The sequence below is a fragment of the Liolophura sinensis genome, chromosome 5, assembly GCF_032854445.1.
Source record: "Liolophura sinensis isolate JHLJ2023 chromosome 5, CUHK_Ljap_v2, whole genome shotgun sequence".
Lineage (NCBI taxonomy): Eukaryota > Metazoa > Mollusca > Polyplacophora > Chitonida > Chitonidae > Liolophura > Liolophura sinensis.
The window spans coordinates 1,924,500-1,947,129 of record NC_088299.1 but is presented as its reverse complement, the minus strand read 5'-3'; the positions used below and the strand labels follow the sequence as shown (position 1 = coordinate 1,947,129).

Below are 22,630 nucleotides of genomic sequence, written 5' to 3'. Positions count from 1 at the left end.
CTTTCCATAACCCGCCCAAGTCATTATAAAACACACTGAATCAGGCTGCAATATTTCCTCAGCATCGCTCACCCATAACTAAAGTGAAGTAAAAACAAGCACTGTGTAAACATTGTGAGAGTGTGGTCAGATGATAAAGATTCTTGAGATCATATCTACTGTGGCAGTATTTTTTTCTTAATTTTCTCATTGTTCATTTATTTGATTTTATTTGATTGGTGTTTTTATGTACTCAAGAATATTTCACTTATACGACAATGACCAGCATTATGGTAGCAGGAAACCGTGCAGACCTTTGGGGGAAACTCACAACCATCCACATATAAGACAAGGGAAAACACATTTCAGTGATGCCCCCCTCAGAATAAGTATTGGTAGCGTGAAAGGCCAAGTGTCAAACTGTGGAATGCTGTCTGTATACTAACGGAGATACCTGATACTGTTTATTTGAATGTCAGTCATGCCATCCATTATCGTACGTCAGCTGTCGACTTCAAATAACCAAGAAGATATCAGATTTCTAGGTTCAACAAACAATAGTAACAGTTATCTTTAAAATAACACAAGTTTGTTCAAATATATTTGATTGATGCTTTACGCCGTACTCAAGAATATTTCATTTACACGACAGCGGCCAGCATTATGGTGGGAGGAAACCAAGGCGAACGCGGGGGGGAAATCCACGACCATCCGCAGGTTGCTGGCAAGACCTTTCCACATAGGATGAGAGAGGAAGCCAACAGGATCTGCAATCACATCGGTGAGAGGCTCCTCCGCTAGCATGCTAGCCCCTCTGCCACGGAGGCCCCAATGACATTTCACTGATACCCTTTTCAAAATAAGTACTGGTAGCGTGAAAGACCAAGCGTCAAACTGTGGAATGCTATCTGCATACTCATGAATATATATGCTATTATTTATTCAAACGTCAGTCACTCCATGCCACCCATTATCATATGTCAGCTGTCGACTTTAAATAACTAAGAAGAAGTCTGATGTCAAAAACAGTAACAATTTATTTTTAAAATGTAACAAGATTCTTCAAAGGTATATATACAATTTATGTACATCTGTATATGTGCAGGGCAGCTACATGGTGTACTGATGACATCTATTTGGCGCTGTTTATATGTATCAAAAATGGTACCTTGTAACATCAATGTTAAGAGCCTAACTTAAAAGTCATTCATGCCTGGATTATGAAGTGGGCTCCGACAAACAAGCCATTCCCATCTGGCTTGGTATTGCAGGTGGTAGACAGAATATTCCAGTTGTGGGTTCGAATCTCACTCAGACCAGCATTTTCACTGGTTTTGATATGGAAATTCCAGTACATGTGTCAGCCATACGATGCTATCTGAGAAATAACCATTCCAGATGTGATCTTGTATTAACTCGGGGAAGAGCAGTGGGGACTTGAGGAAAATGTTGATTGTCGATTTAGAACTCGTACCTTTTGTGATTTTATTTATTTATTTTATTTATTTGATCTGTGTTTTACTCTGTACTCAAGAATATTTAACTTATATGACAGCGGCCAGCATTATGGTTGAGGAGGAAACTGGGCATAGCCCAGGGGCCTTTTCTGGTTTTAATGTAAGCTTAATATTTATTTTTTTATTATGTGTCTTTCATTCTGGTTACTTTTATGGTATGTGAATAATAATAATAATACTTGACTTTTTGAGGGAGATCAATCAGCTACAAAACCAATATTCCACGCAAAACCATTAATAACACAAACTCGCACTAAAAGTTATTTTCATGTATATATGGTATATATATAATGTACATGAATATGATAAACAGTGGTCACCGACTATATACAATGTACATATTAGACTATTTTACACTTACTGAACAGAGACATATTTTGACAGGATAAACATTTCGATTTGTTTGTAAAGATATTAACATCCTGTGATTGATGTGTAGGGAGTTCGTTTCACAGTGTCAGTCCAGAATGAATGGCAACTTGCCAAAAACTCTCACTCTTAATTCGTAATCTGTAACCTAACCAAAACTTTCCTTAAAATCCCAGTATGGACAAATCCCATTTTGAGTATGACTATGGACAAGTCCCATTTTGAATGTATTATTATGGACAAATCCCATTTTGAGTGTGGACAAATCCCATTTTGAGTATGATTATGGACAAATCCCATTTTGAATGTATGATTATGGACAAATCCCATTTTGAATGTATGATTATGGACAAATCCCATTTTGAGTGTATGATTATAGACAAACCCCATTATGAGTGTGGACAAATCCCATTTTGAAGCCTTAATTTCTTTCTAAAACTTGAACGGAATATGTGAACTTGTTCACAAAGTGTAAAAGATGTATGGAATGGTTTGACCTTGTGTACATGTACAATTATCCTAATTCCTAATGAAAGAGCAATTTCACTGTAATTCTTGCTCTATCTTAATCTGATTTTGGAGACAAAACTACATTGGTTGGATTGACCAGTTTCAGGGCTTCACCAAAAGTACAACTTCGTGAGTCTACACAGAATAATGCCTCCAGAATATGCTTGAATAAACACCTTGCAAACATGCGAAAAGGTTGAAGAATTACAGCACTGGTGGTGAACACGAGGAATGTTGGAATAATGTCGGAGATAAATTAGAAACACTAATACAAAAACTGAAAAATTATACACTACTTAGGAGAGATCATAATGATAATTTGTCAGCTATCTTTGGAAAATGAATGTAATCATAACATATGAAAGGGCAAACATTAACCATGTCTGAAAAAAAAAAGGTAAAACTTAACAGTTGTCAGTAAAATAGCTTTCATCAAGCAGAAGATCCCCTGCACACACTTTAAAAATCGAACATAAGAAATTAAGCTTGCCTCTTGAATGTACATTTACATGACCATGAGAAATCAAAAGTAGCTTTGAAAAAGACTTTTAACCTGTCTAGAATTACAAGACTTGTCAGGATTATACACACCAATTCAGTAAATGGATAACACTTTTTTATGGAGGCATATAATCAGTTATATAAGAAACCAAAGATATCTCTCCAGAGTGCTGGTCTTCTTGAAACTTTCAAGCACCTTCCCTTCTTGATTTGTATCCATCTGCAGTTTCAACTTCTCTTGCCATCTTGACATCTGACAGGTCAGGAATTAAACTATCATGACTCTTGTTCATTTAAACTCTGAAGACACCTCTCAATTTCGTCTTTCAAACTTTCAATATAAAACAATAAAATTTATTGAGTACTGTATTACTTATCACTGGAATATACATGTAGGTATATAGAATAATATTTTATTTATTTAATTGTTGTTTTATACCGGACTCGGGAATATTTCACGGCAGTCAGCCTTATGGTGGGAGGAACCAGACTAAGCCCGGGAGAACCCCACAACCATCGTCTGGTTGCTGACAGGCCTTCCAAGTACTTCCAGACAGGAAACCAGCATAAGCTGGCCTTGAACTCAGAGCGACTGCATTAGTCAGAGGCTCCTGGGTCATTGTGCTGCTATAGCACACAAAACACTAGGCCACAGACAAACCCACATAGAATAATAATACAAAAACAATGAAAGATTTGACTGTATGCAGTGTAATAATCTTTAATATTTCTATATTAAAATAACATACATGTACATATATTTATTTATTTATTTGGTTGGTGTTTTACGCCGTACTCAAGAATATTTCACCTATATGACAGCGGCCAGCATTATGGTGGGTGGTAACCGGGCAGAGCCATAGGGAAACCCCTGACCATCCGCAGGTTGCTGGCGGACCTTCCCACGTATGGCCGGAGAGGAAGCCAGCATTGGCTGGACTTGAACTCACAGCAACTGCACTGATGAGAGGCACCTGGGTCATTAGGCTGCGCTAGCACGCTAACCAACTGAGCCACGGAGGTCCCTCATGTACATATAAGAAGAAAATACTTGATGCATGTGCCAACTTGTGATAATTTGCAGTCCTTTTAGGAAGTCAAAAAGATGCTCATGCATAACATAATATTACTGATATAACTGAAGAATCTTGCATTATACAATTTACGACAAAAATTTATCATTTTCTGAATGAAAGAATTTAGGCATAAATCTACATATAGATAAAATACATGTTTAACTTAGTATACTATATTATAATACTTATTATATTATACTTCAATCAATTTATTTATTTAACTATTGTTTAAACTTATGATTTTCAAGGTTTAATTAAAGACAGATGGCTTGAAAAATGGTAATCACATAAAATTCTTTTTCTCACCTTGATATCTGTGGGTCATAAATCTTGCGAACTTCACTCTTGGTTAATTCCGCCAATTCAGCCATAGTGTACTGTGAAGGCAATGAAAGCAAAATTATCAGTCAGATTTCCTGGTTTAATGATGTCACTTCTTCTTAAAACTTTACTCACACAAGTTCACATGTCAGTCTAAAACAAAATCTCAGTTTTGCAAATTTTTACCCTGTCTCTTTTTGCAGCAGATCCTGGATAATCTGGTGAAACTAATAATAACCTGAACTATACCAGCCTGAGAAACCCCCGAAGACTGAAAGGTATTTGTGTATCTGATTGATGATAATGATTTATTTATTCATTTTATTGGTGTTTTATGATGGGTTTTACGCCGTACCCAAGAATATTTCACTTGACGATGGCCAGCATTATGGTGGGTGGAAACCCAGGACCATCCGCAGGTTGCTGCCAGGCCTTCCCACGGCCGTAGAGGAAGCCAGCATGAGCTGGACTTGAACTCACAGCGACCACATTGGTGAGAGACTCCTGGGTCATTACGCTGCGCTAGAGCGCTAACAAACTGAGCCACGGAGGCCCTGATGTTAATGACGTTTCAATGCACATGTGAACAGCAGTAAATGTTCCTTACCATCAATGTGACACATTTGGGACTATTTCACAGCATAACTCTCGCAACTGCATTGCTGGAAATGAGAGTTACTCCACTCCACAACTACCCTAGTTCCTAACCCTTTTCACATCTGAAAGAGCAACTTTCAGTGAGATTTCAGACAAAAAACTACATCGGTTGGCTTGACCAATTTCAAGACTTCTCAAGACGTATAATTTTATCAGTCTATGCAGAATAATGTTCTCACAATATGGTGGAATAAACACCTTGCAAACATGCCAAAAGGTTGAAGAATTCCAGTAATCAGATATGCACTAACCAAAAGTGTTTCACACACCCTATTGCATGTAACTTGTGAGGTTCAGGATTCTCCTTTGATCAGATTATATCAGCCAAGCAAATCACTGAAAACCTGCCCCATAAAACCGAATGGACGCAAATGAATTTGATAGACCAATAATATGCACTTGCCACAAGCATCTCGCATACTTGATGAAACCTGTGTCTTCTATGTCTTTTTCAAAGAAATCAGCAAATTGCTATCAATCTTGTTTTCAATCTGAGCAGATGCAATATGAATCAGCCCACAAAGTTTTATTAAAACAGACAATACTATTCAGCAGTTGCGTGCACTTCACGTCATCAGAATCAAGAAAGATGTTAAACATGCATAAAATAGATCTGCATAGTAAACTGAAAATAAAAAACAAAAAAAACATTCAGACATATTTACTGCTCTGAATCCTACAAATGAATCCTACGTCAATGAGAATCAAGGAATTAAATATTAAATATGTAAACTTTTGCACAGATTGGGCTAGTTTTCAGGCTTGATCTGAGGTCTCACATACTGCACTTTGATACATGCACTGCATTTTGATACATGCACTTTGATAAATGCGCCTTTTGGGTCGCCATCAGTGAATCTCTGGATGAAGTTTCAATGAACTTGGGGCTGCGGATCTGTAGATAAAGTAGCCAACATGGTTGTAGTACTTATGTCGTAAATATACAAGCCTGTTTGGAAACTTTACTTTAAGCATCTGTCAAACTACATCCTGTTATACCTTAATCCCATCTCATTCTTAACCTTAACATGGTCATAAAAAAAGTTCTTCCTACTGTGCAGGACAAAGTGCCACTGATTGTTTTTTGTGGTCGCTAGCTGTCATCAAAACGGCTCCCATGAGTTGTATACTTCCTGTCTACATTCATTTATTTATTTATTTGATTAGTGTTTTACGCCATACTCAAGAATATTTCATTTATACGACGGCGGCCAGCATTATGGTGGGTGGAAACCGGGCACAGCACGGGGGAAATCCACGACCATCCAGGTTGCTGGCAGACCTTCCCACGTATGGCCGGAGAGGAAACCAGTACAATTATTTATTTTGTTATACCTGATTGTTCTCTATTGCATGCCATGTCCACAAAACGATTCAAACATTGTACATAAAAGTGAGTGGAAACCCTAGAGCAGGGCTAAATGTACTCCTCAACGGCTCAAGCGTGAGCAGTTTGGAGTCGCACATCTTACCATGAAGCTTCATCCTGCTTCCTCCAATGTACATCAATTCATCCACCAACTAACAGTTTACTGGCTATTGCAAAATAGCTTAAATTAATGGCACATGTGTTGAGACAATTTTATTTGTCACTAAGGAAATGTTGCTATGCATCTGTTGCTATGTGACTGTGAGAATAGAGATTAAAGTGTGAAGATGTCTCTGCAGGCCCAGGAACAAAAAAAACATTTGTATTTCAAACTTTTTTTTTTAGTTTTGACCAAGGTACGTCTGATTCTTACTACAAAGGCAGGCCATAAATGGTAACTATTTCTACAGTGTAATGCTGTCAGGCATCTTTAGGAGGATCAACACTAAAATGTAATGCACACCATGACAACACTGGCCTGTCTTCGGAAGTAGGCATTTCCTTCTTCATCTTCATGAATAGGGTTAAGGTTGGTGGAGGTTACAGCGCCCTCTAGGTTCCTATAGTCACTTGGGTCCCATGATTTGATGTGCACTTCAATGACATAGGATGTGGAAATTTGGCCCTGAATACAAAAGTATAGTTTCAAAAGTTCTGACAAAATTGAAAGTAATACCCTAAAAGACCATGAATTTCATCCATGACTAACTTGCGCTTTTTTTCTTGTTTTTTTAGAGTTCTATTGTTTTGAGGTTTGCTTGGAACATGGGATGATAATCTAAAGAAAATGGTAAATTTCAGCACCAAAAATAATATTTTGTGACATTTTATGTGATAATGCACTTCTGCAGGCAAAATTTCAGGTCATTTAGGGTAACTGTTGTTGTCCCACTTATACAGTAAAGTATATAAACCAGCAAATTCAATAAGACAACACTGTGATGCGTTATTTCAGATTATTTTAAGCCATTGCCAAGAATAAGCTTTATTCGTACAGATCATTCCAAAACATGTAAATGTTTGCACTTTTAGATATCAGTTATTTTTATCACCAGAAATGAGAACTTTTAAGTTCACTTTTATGGAAGAAAAATGCACTAAATACTACTGGTAATTTTGATTTTGGTTCGTAACTTTTAAAATATTAAAGCTAGAAAACTTAAGCCTATACGAAACTGTAGCGAATAAGCAGCTCAATTACACTGACATGAGGAAGTTACAGCCCGCTACAATTTATGCATTTATTTATTGGATTAGTGTTTTATTCAATACTGAAGGATATTTCACTTATACCCCGGCTGCCAGCATTATGGTGAAACCATTGACAATCCTCAAGTTGTTGTCGGACTTTTCTTGCTACAAGTGTTGTGCGTAAAGAAAACATTTCCGAACTAAAGAACAGGAGTTTGTATCTCTATATAATCCTATGTATAAACGACAGAGAGCTGAAACCTCTAACTAACTTGCAGAACTTGAATAGTTCTTTAATTCATACAATGATACTTGAAATGTTTGTGCAGCACTTACATGCAGGGAAATTGATTAGCTAGTGGCATTTATAAGCCATAGTGATAAAGCAAAATAACATATAACTACATGTGGTAATAATAATAGACAAATAGATTTTCCGACCTTGAAGGGCTCTATGTTTGAGATCAGGCATATTTAAAAAAAAAAGAAAGCATGAAAATTATGCCAAAATCAGATGAAATAGCATGAAAACTTATTTGCCAAAATTTTTTCAAGAGAAAATGGTGTTTGAAAATATTTTATTAGTTGGGTATTTGAGATCACGTGTCTAATATATTTATTTGAATGTAAATATGCTGCCTATATCCAAGTATATGCTTTTAATCTGAATTATAATAATATTTTTGAATATATGTATAAATATGATCAAAATCCAGGTTGAATATATTTGTTGGCGGCAAAGATCAAATTCTGGTGCAAAACAATTCATTAAGCATGTGTCGGATCCTCATATGTAACATTATTACGAAAAGACAATATGTATCAAGAGGTCCCAAATACAGGTACCTACCATACAAAACTTCTTTTCAAGAGCCTTCAGTATTGAGTGAGTGAATGAGTGAGTGCTTAACGTCGTACTTAATAATTTTTCAGTCATATGATAAAAAAAGGAGTCCTTAGAGTGTATGTAATGTGCCTCCTTGTTGCAGGACAGATTTCCACCACTCTTTCACCTAGTGCTGCTTCACTGAGACGCCTTACCAAAGGCAAGTAAGCCACCCCACCCGAGCCATTATACTGATACGGGTCAAGCAGTCATTGCACTATCCCCTTCACGCTAAACACCAAGCGAGAAAGTTACAACTTCCTCTTTTAAGGTCTTAGATGTGACACGACCAAGGTTTGACCCTGGATCTACCAGGGCAGACGCTCTACCAACTGGCCATCGGGGTAGGTCTCTTCAGTAATGAAGACCATATCTGCAACTAATTCCCTGCACTCTTTCATCTGCACTTTATGTAATTTTTATGTTACTACAAGAGGCTGAAAGGTTGCGGAAGTCAAAAGCAGGATGTTAAATCTTCAGAAAAAGGCATTATATGTTATTTTTCCAGTGAGTTTTCACAGAATATGAATTAATGTACAAGAAAACAACAATACTGGGCAAATGCTTGGTCTGTCTTGATGCAGCCATCTTGAAAACTTTATCCAAACAAACCTGTTGCTAACATATTGCGTAGCTTACATTTTGAGGTTGTCTTCACCCATTCACAACAGAAAGGTACCGCTAATAACACTGAATTTGTGCATAAGGCATCATTTTGAGACTGCTTACATCAATTTGGTTGTCATGTCCCTGCAGGACCATTTCACAGAGTGTTGTGGTACAGGTCTGTGTTATTACTGATCACAAAATGTTAAACCAGTTGGCTTATGACAATGTAACACACCTTTAACGGCAACATCACATAATATGTTGAAGAGTAAAATAATGTCCAGGCCTGAACCGTAGTTAACTCCCCAATACGTCCAATACTTAGTGATGTTGTTCAAAGTAATTATGTCTGTATGTATGTATGTATGGATAGATATATGTATATGCTTGGGGTCTGACGTTGTACTTAGCAATTTTTCAGTCATATGACAACAAGACATCAGGTATGCGCACATATACTGCCAGACCAAACACTGCCCTTGGCTTGAAGCATTACACTGCCTTACCAGGCTTCTGTAAACCTGATCCCTAACTCAACTTGCTGTCCACATGTCCACAAACTCCCAATGAAGCGTAACCCTTGCACATGCCCCGGTTTTTCCCATAAAAAGTGATGATATGTAATTAACATGCTGATTTTAAATATTTTTTTCATCTTTGCACAAAAGGCAACTTTTTAAACTATACAGAAGAGAAAGTAGATATTTATTAGTGATATTTTGTTCTAATAAGTTCTAAAGAAAGTAATAAGAAATTTTCACATTCGTTCAGAATTGTAACAGGAGCAGCTTTCCAGTGCATATACTGGCTGTAGCTTGCAGGAATTTCCCGTTAGCTCGGTTGGTTCCCTTTAACCATTACATTATTATGTGAGCGTAATAAAGCTTAATGTGAAACTATTTATATGTACTGATATAACAGGCTTTCACAGCTTTCAATTTCAACCTTTGTATTCTTCACATTATATTTTAAAATGTCTAAGATCGCAATTATGCCATAATCCCTTAAGCAATAAAAAAAGTTTTTGATAACACAAGCAGATTTACCATGTTTTTCTGAGCAATGGCGTCCTTGTCACACCAGCAGAAAAGAGCTGTCCGTAGCTGATGAGGTCGTAGCCGCTCTTCCTCAGTGGACAGACCTATCATGCTATTTGGGAAGTGAAAAAGAAAATTATCACAACCTCAATTCTATGGAAACATTGTTCGGTCATCATGGACTGGGCCAGAGCTCTTACAATCGGGTAATTACTTATGGGATTCCTGGGGACGATTCCTCATAGCCATTTTTAACCTGTTGTCAAATTTCACAACTTTGTCACAAGGCTTCTTTTTGTTGGTGCTGAAAGCTGAAATTCTGACACATCTTTCTCACAATAATGAGAACGCGCAGCGTAATGACCCAGGAGCATAATGACCAATGCAGTCGCTGTGACCCAGGGGCATAATAACCAATGCAGTGACTGTGAGTTCAAGTCCAGGTCGTGCTGGCTTCCTTCCCGAGCCATACGTGGGAAAGTCTGTCAGCAACCTGCGGATGGTCATGGGTTTCCCCTAGACTGTGCCCGGTTACCTCCCACCATAATGCTGGCCACCGTCGTATAAGTGAAATATTCTTGAGTATGGCGGAAATCACAAATCAAATCAATAAATAAATTTGACAAGGTGTTCAAAATTTTAATTTCTAAGAACCAAACAGTTACCATATTTCATATTTTTACAGAAGTCAGAAAAGGCTTATTAGAATGGGCCCAGGGTCCAGAAACGAAGCCGAGGCGCCCCCGCATTTCAATGGGGCAGTATGTGCATGGGGTACATGTACCTCTTCCTAAGCAAACGCAACTCAGGTCTAAGTGGAAACATTTGTCCTCCCATCATACAGGGAGAATACTACACATTACATACATGTAGGTACAAATAGAAATGAACACAACATAGCTTTGGCCTGAATTACTGTATTTCACCTAAAGTTTGGTATGTAAAAACTGAACTCTTAGCAGCACATGAGGGCCTCAAAATGATACTTTTGATGCTATTTTGGAAAAGAAATTAATCAAACTTTTAAAAAATCTCTTAAGTGCCTAATAAGTGGATGAATTATTCAAAATCAAGCAAAATGTAGGACTTGAAAAATGTTGATCTTTGGGTACAGTACCTCAGGCAGACAAGGTTTCATGCTGGACAAGTGTAGGCCATGGCCAATCACTATAGAAAAGGTTTCCTGCTGGACAAGTGTAGGCCATGGCCAATCACTAATATGTACTTGCTGACCGAATGTTAAAACTGTAGCTTCAGGATTGTAGGATACAAAAGACAACAGCAGGGAGCAGAGCAAGAGCCGTGACCAAAGGGAGTGCAACAGTTGGACAATGGTCACAAATAACCAGTGGGCGCTTCCTCTCCGCCAGTAAGTAGGAAGGTATGCCAGCAACCTGCGGATGGTCCTGGGTTTTCCCCAGGCTCTGCCCGGTTTACCCCCACCATAATGTTGGCCTCCATCGTATAAGTGAAATCTTCTTGAGTACGGCGTAAAACACCAATCAAATAAATAAATAAATATATCAAATAACCAGTGAGCTTGGAAATCCAGCCTCTAGTCAGTTGACTTTAGTTGGAGTATTATTCTAACTACATGTTCATGTAAATGCACATGTAGTAGCAACTTAGATGTCCCATTGCACCATGTGCTAAGCAGAATTAGGTAAAAATTAGAATAATGTTAATGGTAATTTATTAGATGTCACTGTCTAGAATTATTCAAAATGTTGTCTTGCAGTCAGAAACAGTAGAGACATGAATGACATGAATGTACAGCCATTTTACCAGTTCCGGGACTGTTCTGCTTTAGAATCATCTTCGATATCTAGCTTACCAGGCAAACGTGTTAACCTCTTTGCTCCTCGGCCCACTTTCAAAAAGCAGCGAATGACATTTTTTTTATCTTACATTTGTTGTACGATATTTTGTATGTCACTGAACCATTTTCAGCACCACATGCGATTATCGTACAACATCTTTGAGAAAATGGGCCCTGCTATGTATATGTCTTAGTTGCCTTCCCTTTTTCCGCCACCACAACCCTCGCACCATCCCCCCCACCCCACCCCCCCACACACCAACCGTCCACACCTACCGTTGTTCATATGCACATTGTTGCAGTTTGGCTTGCTCTGATAATGCCTTATCCAGAACTGGAATAAACTGCAGTTTGTATCGATGCGGCTTCACTGGTGGGGAATAGCGCATCATCAAATCATCCAAACTGGCTTGAACATGGTCTTTCTGAAAATTCACAAAGAATCAGAAATGATTTTTCATTTATTTACTTTACAGAAACAACAACTCAGGGCGTCAATTACGGAGACATGAAAAAATACCAAAAAAAAAACAGAACAAAGTTCCATTTAGTGGTCAGAAATATTTGGAAATGACTTCATCGACAAACATACTTGGATAGCAGTACCAGCCTAGCACCCCAATTCAAGCTCTCCCTTCTCCCTTCTCCAGTTCTTTTCACAGCTTTCACCGCTGATATCACCACAACAAGTTACTTTATTTCCAGACTGATCACTTAGGCTTTTAGAAAATTATAGTTTATAAGTTATTTTTACAAGTAGAAAGCTGAGAAGCGTTTTTTTGTGCCTTTAAATGTTTGGCCACATCATACACTCTGCATTAAGAAAAAACTAGAACCCAGGGGTCTGGTTATTGTCCAGTGCAGTTGTAGGATTATAAGGTATTAGCTGCACAAATATCAGTCCATTGATCTAACGATGCATTAACATTCTGAGTAGAACTGAGCCACAAACATTACGTTTTAAAGGAGAAGAACACCTAAAAACATGACACTATAGACTAAATAGAGCACTTTTTTTCTATCTGGTTGTGCCTGTTGCATCATTTTATGATTTTTCTTCGCCATACACGTAAAGCCTGAAAACGGCAAAGCTGGCATAAATCGCCAAGTCCATCTCAGCCAATGAGAGTCATTACAACTGCTGCCTGTTCGTGTAAACTTCGAACCTACGTCCAACATTCCGGTTTCCCTATCGTCAAGCGGAAAACGAACTGTACTGTTCGCTACCTTCTGGGAAAAAAAAGAGTTCTACCAGAAATGTACGAACTGCATTTCAGTGGTTTTTGACAGCAATTCTCCTCCTAACACAGAAAAATTCAGGACTAGTTCTTAGGCAAAATGGAGTCGCCACAGTGGATTTTGCGCTGACTTTATTTATAATTTGTCAACTTGGGGTACATATTAAAATTTTGTTTATGGCACGCACCTGCGAGGAAAAGCATACTCTTTTCAATGGTATTTGATTGATATTTAAATTTTCTTCTCCTTTAAACGATGCCATTGTTACATTTTTAGGACCTACATTCATTGTGTGAATATGACGTGCTGTAACACAGAGGATGAAATGGTACTCTGTCACGTTACCGCAACAAACACTTTTTGTAATTGCGTCCGGCCGAATCACTGGAAATGTGACCATGCAGCTAAACAGTGCGAGCACTAAAAAACATAATTTGACCGGTATTTTATGAACTAAGTATTGTACTTCACAATAACTAGCTCTAAGCAGGTTTACACACTCAAATAGAAGAAAACCTTACGGATATGCTAAAAACACCACGGCAGTACACTCTGAAACTGGATCTACTTCAATAAATCGGTTTTAATTTTCACCACCTCATACATGCCCTCATGGGATGCTGTTCCCTTTGATTTCACGTACCAATATCCTTTAAACCCCCGCTTAACCAACAACAGCAGCTCCTACCATTCATTCAGCTCTGTGAACATCCAGTCTTTAATATGTATTATATAAAGATAGAGATGTATTGGCCTTCGGTAGGCATGGGTGATCTCCTTGTTTTTTTCTGATTTATTTATTTATTTGTTTACTTCATTGGTGTTTTAGGCCATACTCAAGAATATTTCACCTTTCTGACAGCAGCCAGCATTATGGTGGGAGGAAACCTAGCAGAGCCTGGGGAAAACCCATGACCATTCACAGGTTGCTGACAGACCTTCCCATATGCGGCCAGAGAGGAAGCCAGCATGAGCTAGACTTGAACTCACAGCAACCACACTGATGGGAGGTTCCTTACTTTTCTGATGTAAGATAAATACATACATATACTAACATGTTTACAAGATGTCCAGTTTCAGTACACTCATAACTAGCAAGGTTTTATCTACACAAAGTCCTATTTGGTTGAGCAGGGACTGGCAGAAGTGTGGAGAGGATGTATCACCACTAAGTCCTATTTGGTTGAGCAGGGACTGGCAGAAGTGTGGAGAGGATGTATCACCACTAAGTCCTATTTGGTTGAGCAGGGACTGGCAGGAGTGTGGAGAGGATGTATCACCACTAAGTCCTATTTGGTTGAGCAGGGACTGGCAGAAGTGTGGAGAGGATGTATCACCACTAAGTCCTATTTGGTTGAGCAGGGACTGGCAGGAGTGTGGAGAGGATGTATCACCACTAAGTCCTATTTGGTTGAGCAGGGACTGGCAGGAGTGTGGAGAGGATGTATCACCACTATACACTTGCTGTACCCGTGATACACTTGCCACAGTTGCAACACCACGACGCCAAGTGTACAGAACTGACAAGTACGTCTGTCCTCACCTTTCCAAACGTGAACCACAGTCACAATGCATTTGGTACAAACTCTTCATACACTCACTAACTCACTCATGCACTCACTCACCTGGTACTGAGTCAGGTCAATTCCCTTTACAGTCCCATCATCAAGAATTCCCATGTATAATGTGCCACCTTTACCCGTGTTCAAAAAGGCGTTTATGTTTCTACCAAGAGAAAAAAGTCGCTGGTGGTTTCTTTTTTCTTTTTTTTCTTCATTTTTTCACGTCACTTTTTATATTAATTTAAGGTACATATTATAACATACATGTAATGTATAAAAATTTATATTCTTTCTTATACCTACTTGATAATACAGTAGACGCATTGTAGAAATTATCAATCTATGCCCGACACATCATTATCTCTGTATCCTGTAAAAACTAAAACAGCATAAACAGAACAATTAGAGTCGTAGCTTTGACATGGTAGACAGAGACCATGGCCATCTGGTTAATCACCATCTTCACTAGCTCATGCTGGCTACCTCTCCGGCCGTACATGGGAAGGTCTGCCAGCAACCTGTGGATGGTTGGTTTCCCCCGGGATGTGCCCGGTTTCCACCCACCATAATGCTGGCCGCTGTCGTATAAGTGAAATATTCTTGAGTACGGCGTAAAACACCAATCAAATAAATATATAAATAACCATCTTCACTTACAGGTCTATGTATCCACCAAAACTAAGAAATGCATATACACAACAGCTGAAGTTGTAGCCCAGGTATGAAGTCACATATTTACTGTATAGGAAAAATGGTAATCCAGTTACCAGGACAACCCTAAAAAAATGTACAGATGTGACACAACACCATGTTATATGCACCTCTGTTTTCATGTATAAAGTAAAAAAAAAAAAAAGTAAAATTTCACGTGGAAAACAATTAGACTTGTAGCCAGGGCATGAAGTCATATTTATCTACTAAGAGAAATTGGCATACCTGTTACTATCACAGCCCTATGAACTGATACATGTGAGTCGTGCTACATTGTGCCCTCTCGGTCTATCCATGAAATATCAAAACTACAAATGGACAACAATCGCAGTTGTAGCCTGGACATGAAGTTAATACCCATTTATGTAGTAGTCAGTAGATAGCAGGGAAACGTGAGTCTGAAAAGGGGCCACTTTCACAGAGATGTCGTCCTTGTACGATGTCACAGATATGAGGCAATGGTACCTTAATAGTGAAGTACAGAATATCGTACCCCAAATGTACGATAAGAAAATCTAGTATGCCGCTTTGTGAAAGTATCTATATACGAAGTCCCCAAAATCGTTTTTGCTAATTCATGCATTTAGCTAGCAAACCGTGCAGCTGTGATTTGCATGGACAGATCTGAGTAAGTGCTGGGGATTTAACAGTGTACTTAACAATTTTTCAGTCATATGACGACAAAGGAGTTCTAAGTGAGCATGTAATATGCCTCCTTGTTGGGTTGATCAAGTACAAATATGTCAAGGGTGATCAGTTACACTTGCAAGAGACCATGAAAAGAAAAAAAAAATATCACTTTCATCAAATTTTCATTCTTAACTCTTTCCTCAAAAAGTTGATGCACTATTCATAATTTTTTTGCTCACTAAATTCACTCCAAAGTCATCAGAGACAATCTAGAAACCAAGGGCTTCCAGGGACCTAGGTGGCCCCTGAACCCAGGCCTGTTGGCAACTTGTGCTCCACTCAGTTGATTCCCATCACTACACCCGGTCAATTCCATCCCTACGCGTGTTCAACTTCCATCGTTACGCTCGTTAAACACCCATCGCTACATTCAGTTAACTCCCATCGCTACGCTTGGTCATCTCCCATCGCTATGCTCGTTCAACACCCATCGCTACATTCAGTTAACTTTCATCGCTACGCTTGGTCATCTCCCATCGCTATGCTCATTCAACACCCATCGCTAAATTCAGTTAACTCCCATCGATATGCTTGGTCATCTCCCATCGCTACGCTCGTTCAACACCCATCGCTACATTCAGTTAAATCTCATCGCTACGCTTGGTCATCTCCCATCACTATGCTCGTTCAACACCCATAGCTACATTCAGTTAACTCTCATCGCTACGCTTGGTCATCTCCCATCGCTACGTTCGTTCAACACCCATCGCTACATTCAGTTAACTCTCATCGCTACGCTTGGTCATCTCCCATCGCTATGCTCGTTCAACACCCATCGCTACATTCAGTTAACTCTCATTGCTACGCTTGGTCATCTCCCATCGCTACGCTCGTTCAACACCCATCGCTACATTCAGTTAACTCCCATCGCTATGCTTGGTCATCTCCCATCGCTACATTCAGTTAACTCCCATCGCTACGCTCGTTAAACTCCCATCGCTACATTCGGTTAACTCCCATCGATACGCTTGGTCATCTCCCATCCCTACGCTCGTTAAACTCCCATCGCTACATTCAGTTAACTCCCATCGCTACGCTTGGTCATCTCCCATCGCTATGCTCGGTCAAAGAAGATGCACTCCCTAAAATTTTTTTTGCACTCCCAGTTCAACAATTCCTGGCTAACACTATGAGCTAATTCAACCACAGACATCGTGTATATTTGGACATACTGGAGTGAGTGAGTGGGGTTTAACGTCGTACTCAACAGTTTTTCAGTCATATGACGACAAAGGAATCCTTAGAGTGCATGTAATGTGCCTCCTTGTTGCAGGACAGATTTCCACACCTTTTTTTAGCTAGTGCTGCTTCAATGAGACGCCTTACCGAATGCAAGCAAGCCGACCCGTCTGAGCCATTATACTGATACGGGTCAACCAGTCGTTGCACTATCCCCTTCATGCTTAATGCCAAGCGAGGAAGTTACAACTTCCTTTTTAAAAGTCTTAGGTGTGACTCGACCCAGTATTGACCCTGGATATACCACTCCCGAAGCGGACGCTCGAACAAATGTGCAATGGTGACATACTGTTGGAATGGTATCAAATCTGTACAGAATATTTATTTTTGTGAATTTCTGATGCCCACCTACCTAAACAATACATTTTACTTTAGTTTCCACAGTCTTTTGATTTATCTTTTCAAATTGCATCCACTGTAAATCTTCAAACCTTTCAACCACTAAAGCACTTTTTTTCAAGGGAAGTCATGCATACAATTATGATGAAAATGACGCCAAAAATGATTTGTTTCAAGCTTCGTAAAACTGTGGAAATTATTTCCCTGCACCCCATAATTCTCTCAGAATGTTTCAAAATTTTGGTTGCAGAAAATGCTGAAGATTTAGGGTAACATGTTTGTCTAAATCTGTGATTAAGGTATAGACTGTCTGATTAATTGATCAGGCTGATTAATTTTGTAGGTCAGTAACGTGTGTGACGACTTTTCCCGAAGTTAGGTCAAACTGTTGGGATTATCCCCCTCACCTGGACGCCGCTTTGCGTGTTGCCTTCTCTTGTCTTGCATGGACTTGTGAACTTGGAGGTAATTCCTCAACTGCAAGGTTTCTGTGACCCTTGAACTCATGCAGAAAGTCTTCTTCAACAGGAATAACTGAATCTTTCTCATAATATTTCACTGTCTTTATCCTATCCTGTGGGCTAGCCATTTTCAAGGAACACAATCTGCAAATATGTACAAAAAATAATTTATCTGACTGGAGTAACACGTATGTTCATCATCCAAAAATTTTTCAGTCTTATGAAAGCCAGTGAGTGAGTGAGTGAGTGAAAGTTTTAATGTCGCTTTCAACAATATTTCAGTTTTATCGCAACAACTTATGAAAGCCAGACATGTGAATGGAGATTACCGAAGTACACGTCTTATACACTGTGCACAGATCTACTGCAAATTACTGGACATAAAGCTATGGTTATACCAACAAGAGCTGGACACAAGAGCAGACTGGCCAGTAAAGGCCATTGGAGTAGTGCATGAAATAAGTATGGTATACAAACAGGTTGTTAAATCTGGATGCATTTCAATGTCAGTGACATGTATTCACGTTTTTGAAATCAAGTGATGGACAGCTCTATCTTCAAGTGATGGACAGCTCCATCTTCAAGAGATGGACAGCTCCATTTTCAAGTGATGGATAGCTCTATCTTCAAGTAATGGACAGTTTTGTCTTTAAGTGATGGACAGCTCTATCTTCAAGTGATGGACAGATCTATCTTCAAGTGATGGACAGTTTCATCTTCAAGTGATGGACAGCTCTATCTTCAAGTGATGGACAGCTCCATCTTCAAGCAATGGACAGCTCTATCTTTGGGATAATGGACAGCTCTATCTTCAAGTGATGGACAGTTTCATCTTTAAGTGATGGACAGCTCCATATTCAAGTAATGGACAGTTCTATCTTCAAGTGATGGACAGCTCTATCTTCAAGTGATGGACAGCTCTATCTTCAAGTGATAGACAGCTCTATCTTCAAGCAATGGGCAGCTCTATCTTCAAGAGATGGACAGCTCTATCTTTGGGTGATGGACAGCTCTATCTTCAAGTGATGGACAGTTTCATCTTCAAGTGATGGACAGCTCCATCTTCAAGCAATGGACACCTCTATCTTCAAGTGATGGACAGCTCTATCTTCAAGTGATGGACAGCTGCATCTTCAAGTGATGGACAGCTCTATCTTCAAGTGATGGACAGATCTATCTTCAACTGATGGACAGTTTCATCTTCAAGTGATGGACAGCTCCATCTTCAAGTGATGGATAGCTCTATCTTCAAGTGATAGACAGCTGCATCTTCAAGCAATGGACAGCTCTATCATCAAGTGATGGACAGCTCTATCTTTGGGTGATGGACAGCTCTATCTTTGGGTGATGGACAGTTCTATCTTCAAGTGATGGACAGTTTCATCTTCAAGTGATGGACAGCTCCATCTTCAAGCAATAGACAGCTCTATCTTCGGGTGATGGACAGCTCTATTTTCAAGTGATGGACAGCTTCATCTTCAAGGGATGGACAGTTCTATCTTCAAGTGATGGACAGCTCCATCTTCCAAGTGATGGACAGCTCTATCTTCAAATGATGGACAGTTTCATCTTTAGGTGATGGACAGCTCCATCTTAAAGTAATGGACAGCTCTATCTTCAAGTGATGGACAGCTCTATCTTCGGGTGATGGACAGCTCTATCTTAGGGTGATGGACAGCTCCATCTTCAAGTGATGGACAGCGCTATCTTCAAGTGATGGACAGCTCTATCTTCAAGTGATGGACATCTCTATTTTCAAATGATGGACAGCTCTATCTTCAAGTGATGGACAGTTTCATCTTCAAGTGATGGACAGCTCTATCTTCAAGTGATGGACACCTCCATCTTCAAGTGATGGACAGCTCCATCTTCAAATGATGGACAGCTCCATCTTCAAGTGAAGGAGAGCTCTATCTTCAAATGACGGACAGCTCCATCTTCAAGTGATGGACAGCTGCATCTTCAAGTGATGGACAGCTGCATCTTCAAGTGAAGGACAGCTCTATCTTCAAATGATTTACAGCTCTATCTTCAAGTGATGGACAGCTCTATCTTCAAGTCATGGGCAGCTCTATCTTCATCTCAGCTCAATCATATTAGGCACACGCAGGAACATATCATTTCATCTGACGTATAATGTGAATCCAACTATTGGAAATGATCGGTTTAGAAAATATAAGCCTCCCTAACTATTTCAGGATTCCCAGAGGGCTTATGACTATAGATGTTTTATCTTTTATATCTAACAGATCCCAAACAACAACACACACTCTCCACCAAAAAGGAGTATTTAATTTTTACTCTCACCTAAAGTAATCTTTTAGAACTGATTGCCATGGAAACCAGAGATTTATTGAAGTGACCTCAGTTCAAAGAGAAATCTAGTTCAAACTCAACTGAATACCAATTTGAAGTTCCTACATTGGGTTTCAGGGGCCCTTAAGAGTACCCGAAGACTCATACCGGGCACAGGGACACCTCCTTCAGTGTAACCTTAATTGTTTAGTTGCCTAAAGTCAGAGAAAAGTGTTTAGGGGCACCTTTCTTTCAAACAATTACCGCAAGGGTGGCCCACAGAAGTTACTTCTATGAAAGACATTTTGATTGACCAGATTAGAAAAGTGCTACCTAAACACCCTGTAAACATGGTTAAGATGGAGTGTCTGTTGTCACGGGGCAAAATCTTGGTGAATCCAAAAACATAAATGGTAAGTTATTGTTGAGCAGTAACTCATTCTGGCCAGGACATATGCTTGGAGTACTTTTTCTTGCTAAAGGAAAACCATAACTTTTAAATCCCTTCTCCTTTTCAATGGAATATTGAGGTGGCTCAGCTGGTTAGCGTGCTAGCGCAGCGTGATGACCCAGCAGTCTCTCACCAATGCGGTCACTGTGAGTTCAAGTCCAGCTCATGCTGGTTTCCTCTCCAGCCATACGTGGGAAGGTCTGTCAGCAACCTGTGGATGGTTGTAGGTTTCCCCCGGGCTCTGCCCGGTTTCCACCCACCATAATGCTGGCCGCCGTCATACAAGCGAAATATTCTTGAGTACGGCGTAAAACACCAATCAAATAAATAAATAAATAAATAAATCAATGAAATATTGTAAACAGGTGCGAAGCAACAAACTGAAACTAAGCCTGACAACAACACAGCAGCTCAATAGGCCCCTTTAAACAATGTACTAAAACAATGTAATTTAAAAGCAGAAATGGACATAAAGTCAAAATTTTTTTGTAATACATCTGCAAGCCATCAACAATGGACCATCTCCCTAATCTTTCTTTGCCTTGCATCCTTGTATGCAAAACGTGAGCTCAATACCTGCAGAAAATACACTTTGCTTTTTGAGATGAAAGTCCTTTAATATTTACCTTGACATGAATTCTCCTACACCACAGAATAAGTGGTGAAGTTTGGAATTTACTGTGATTAATATGCACACACAGCATCCACAATCCAACCCTCCTCCCCATGTTACTGTGCTTTATTGCGCTTAATACATGCAGTATTTCTGTAGGTACCACCACTGACATTTAGCTTAACATTCCTTGTGTGTGAATTTTAGCATTGTAGGAATCAATAATATTAAGATAAAGATTAAGTCATATCTCAAAAACGTACAACATGTATTGACCTCGATCTGGTTTTGTATGCATGTACATATCTTAACAACACTAACACGGGGGATGTTCTGGTGTGTGCACAGAACACAAGTCTGCATTTTTGGAATCTCACAAGTTCACATTGGTTGAGACAAGACACGGTGGGGGGAGGGGGAGGGGAGAGGGTGATTTTACGGTAGCTACTAAGGGCGCAATTGGACAGACAGACCTAGCTATGCAAGATGTGCACCGCGTATAGCAAAGTACCGTAAAATCTCGACTTTCAGATGCGTTCGTTTGTGGGAGCCACCAAACTGTCACGTCCATATTTGCATGAACTTGCAAGACTCCTGAAATGCTGACTCAACTTATTAATTCATAAACTAGAAAATTCACATATTCCGTGGAAAACTTACCCCTTTTGTCTGTTGGAATGCAATGTTAAGATACATGTATATGTTAAGAGTCTCATCTCAATAAGTACTGCATGTAGTGTATGAGTTCGGGTTTTGGGGCTATATGTTTACGTTGATGCATAAACTACTATGTCGCCCACAACATAATATTCTGACAAAATACAGTGCCTAGATCTCGTTACAACACCAAGCCTAAAATCTATGCGGATTTTAAAAGAAAAAAAAAGAAAAAAATTCTATGACACTTAATGTTAACATCTTCATCAAATTCATGGTAATTTTAGCACTACTTACTTAATCCACTTACTTAATGGCAATCACAAGCGGATAACGCAGGAGTACTCAGACCACGTGTAGTTACGGTATAGGTACAGCCTGCATCCTGCCTGGGGAGAAACCGAAAGGACCGGATGTGGCACCAAGGAAACATCAAAAGGTCAAACTAGTCTTGTGATAATGTATTTTTCAGTGTGAAATGTTTTTATTAAATTGATTGAGAGGAATTAATATGTGTTAAAAATCGCAGCGT

At 39.3% G+C, this 22,630-nt stretch overlaps 1 protein-coding gene across 3 annotated transcripts; it reads right to left on the bottom strand.

The window, feature by feature from the left end:
• Positions 1–1,084: 1,084 nt before the first annotated feature.
• LOC135465782 (uncharacterized) lies at positions 1,085–22,471 on the bottom strand. Of its 3 annotated transcripts, none has more exons than XM_064743123.1 (8): positions 22,409–22,471; positions 18,029–18,226; positions 14,706–14,805; positions 12,118–12,266; positions 10,032–10,134; positions 6,763–6,924; positions 4,259–4,329; positions 1,085–3,207 (listed from the first exon to the last, which is right to left on the bottom strand). In XM_064743123.1, the coding sequence occupies exons 2-8, from the start codon at positions 18,208–18,210 to the stop codon at positions 3,153–3,155; spliced, it is 822 nt and encodes a 273-aa protein (XP_064599193.1). In that variant the 5' UTR covers positions 18,211–18,226; positions 22,409–22,471; the 3' UTR covers positions 1,085–3,152. The 3 variants fall into 3 exon arrangements, with proteins under 3 accessions (XP_064599193.1, XP_064599192.1, XP_064599194.1); XM_064743122.1 differs by having other exon boundaries at positions 22,396–22,467; XM_064743124.1 differs by having other exon boundaries at positions 1,085–3,129; positions 22,396–22,467.
• Positions 22,472–22,630: the final 159 nt, after the last annotated feature.

What these genes read in the sequence shown, in the direction of transcription:
- LOC135465782 (XM_064743123.1), bottom strand. Translation starts at nt 18,210, where the DNA reads ATGGCTAGCCCACAGGATAGGATAAAGACAGTGAAATATTATGAGAAA. An exon ending in GACAGGCCAGTGTTGTCATG is followed by an intron (nt 4,330 to 6,762) that starts GTGTGCATTACA and finishes TTGCCTTCACAG; the next exon opens with TACACTATGGCTGAATTGGC. An exon ending in TATGACCCACAGATATCAAG is followed by an intron (nt 3,208 to 4,258) that starts GTGAGAAAAAGA and finishes TTATATTGAAAG; the next exon opens with TTTGAAAGACGAAATTGAGA.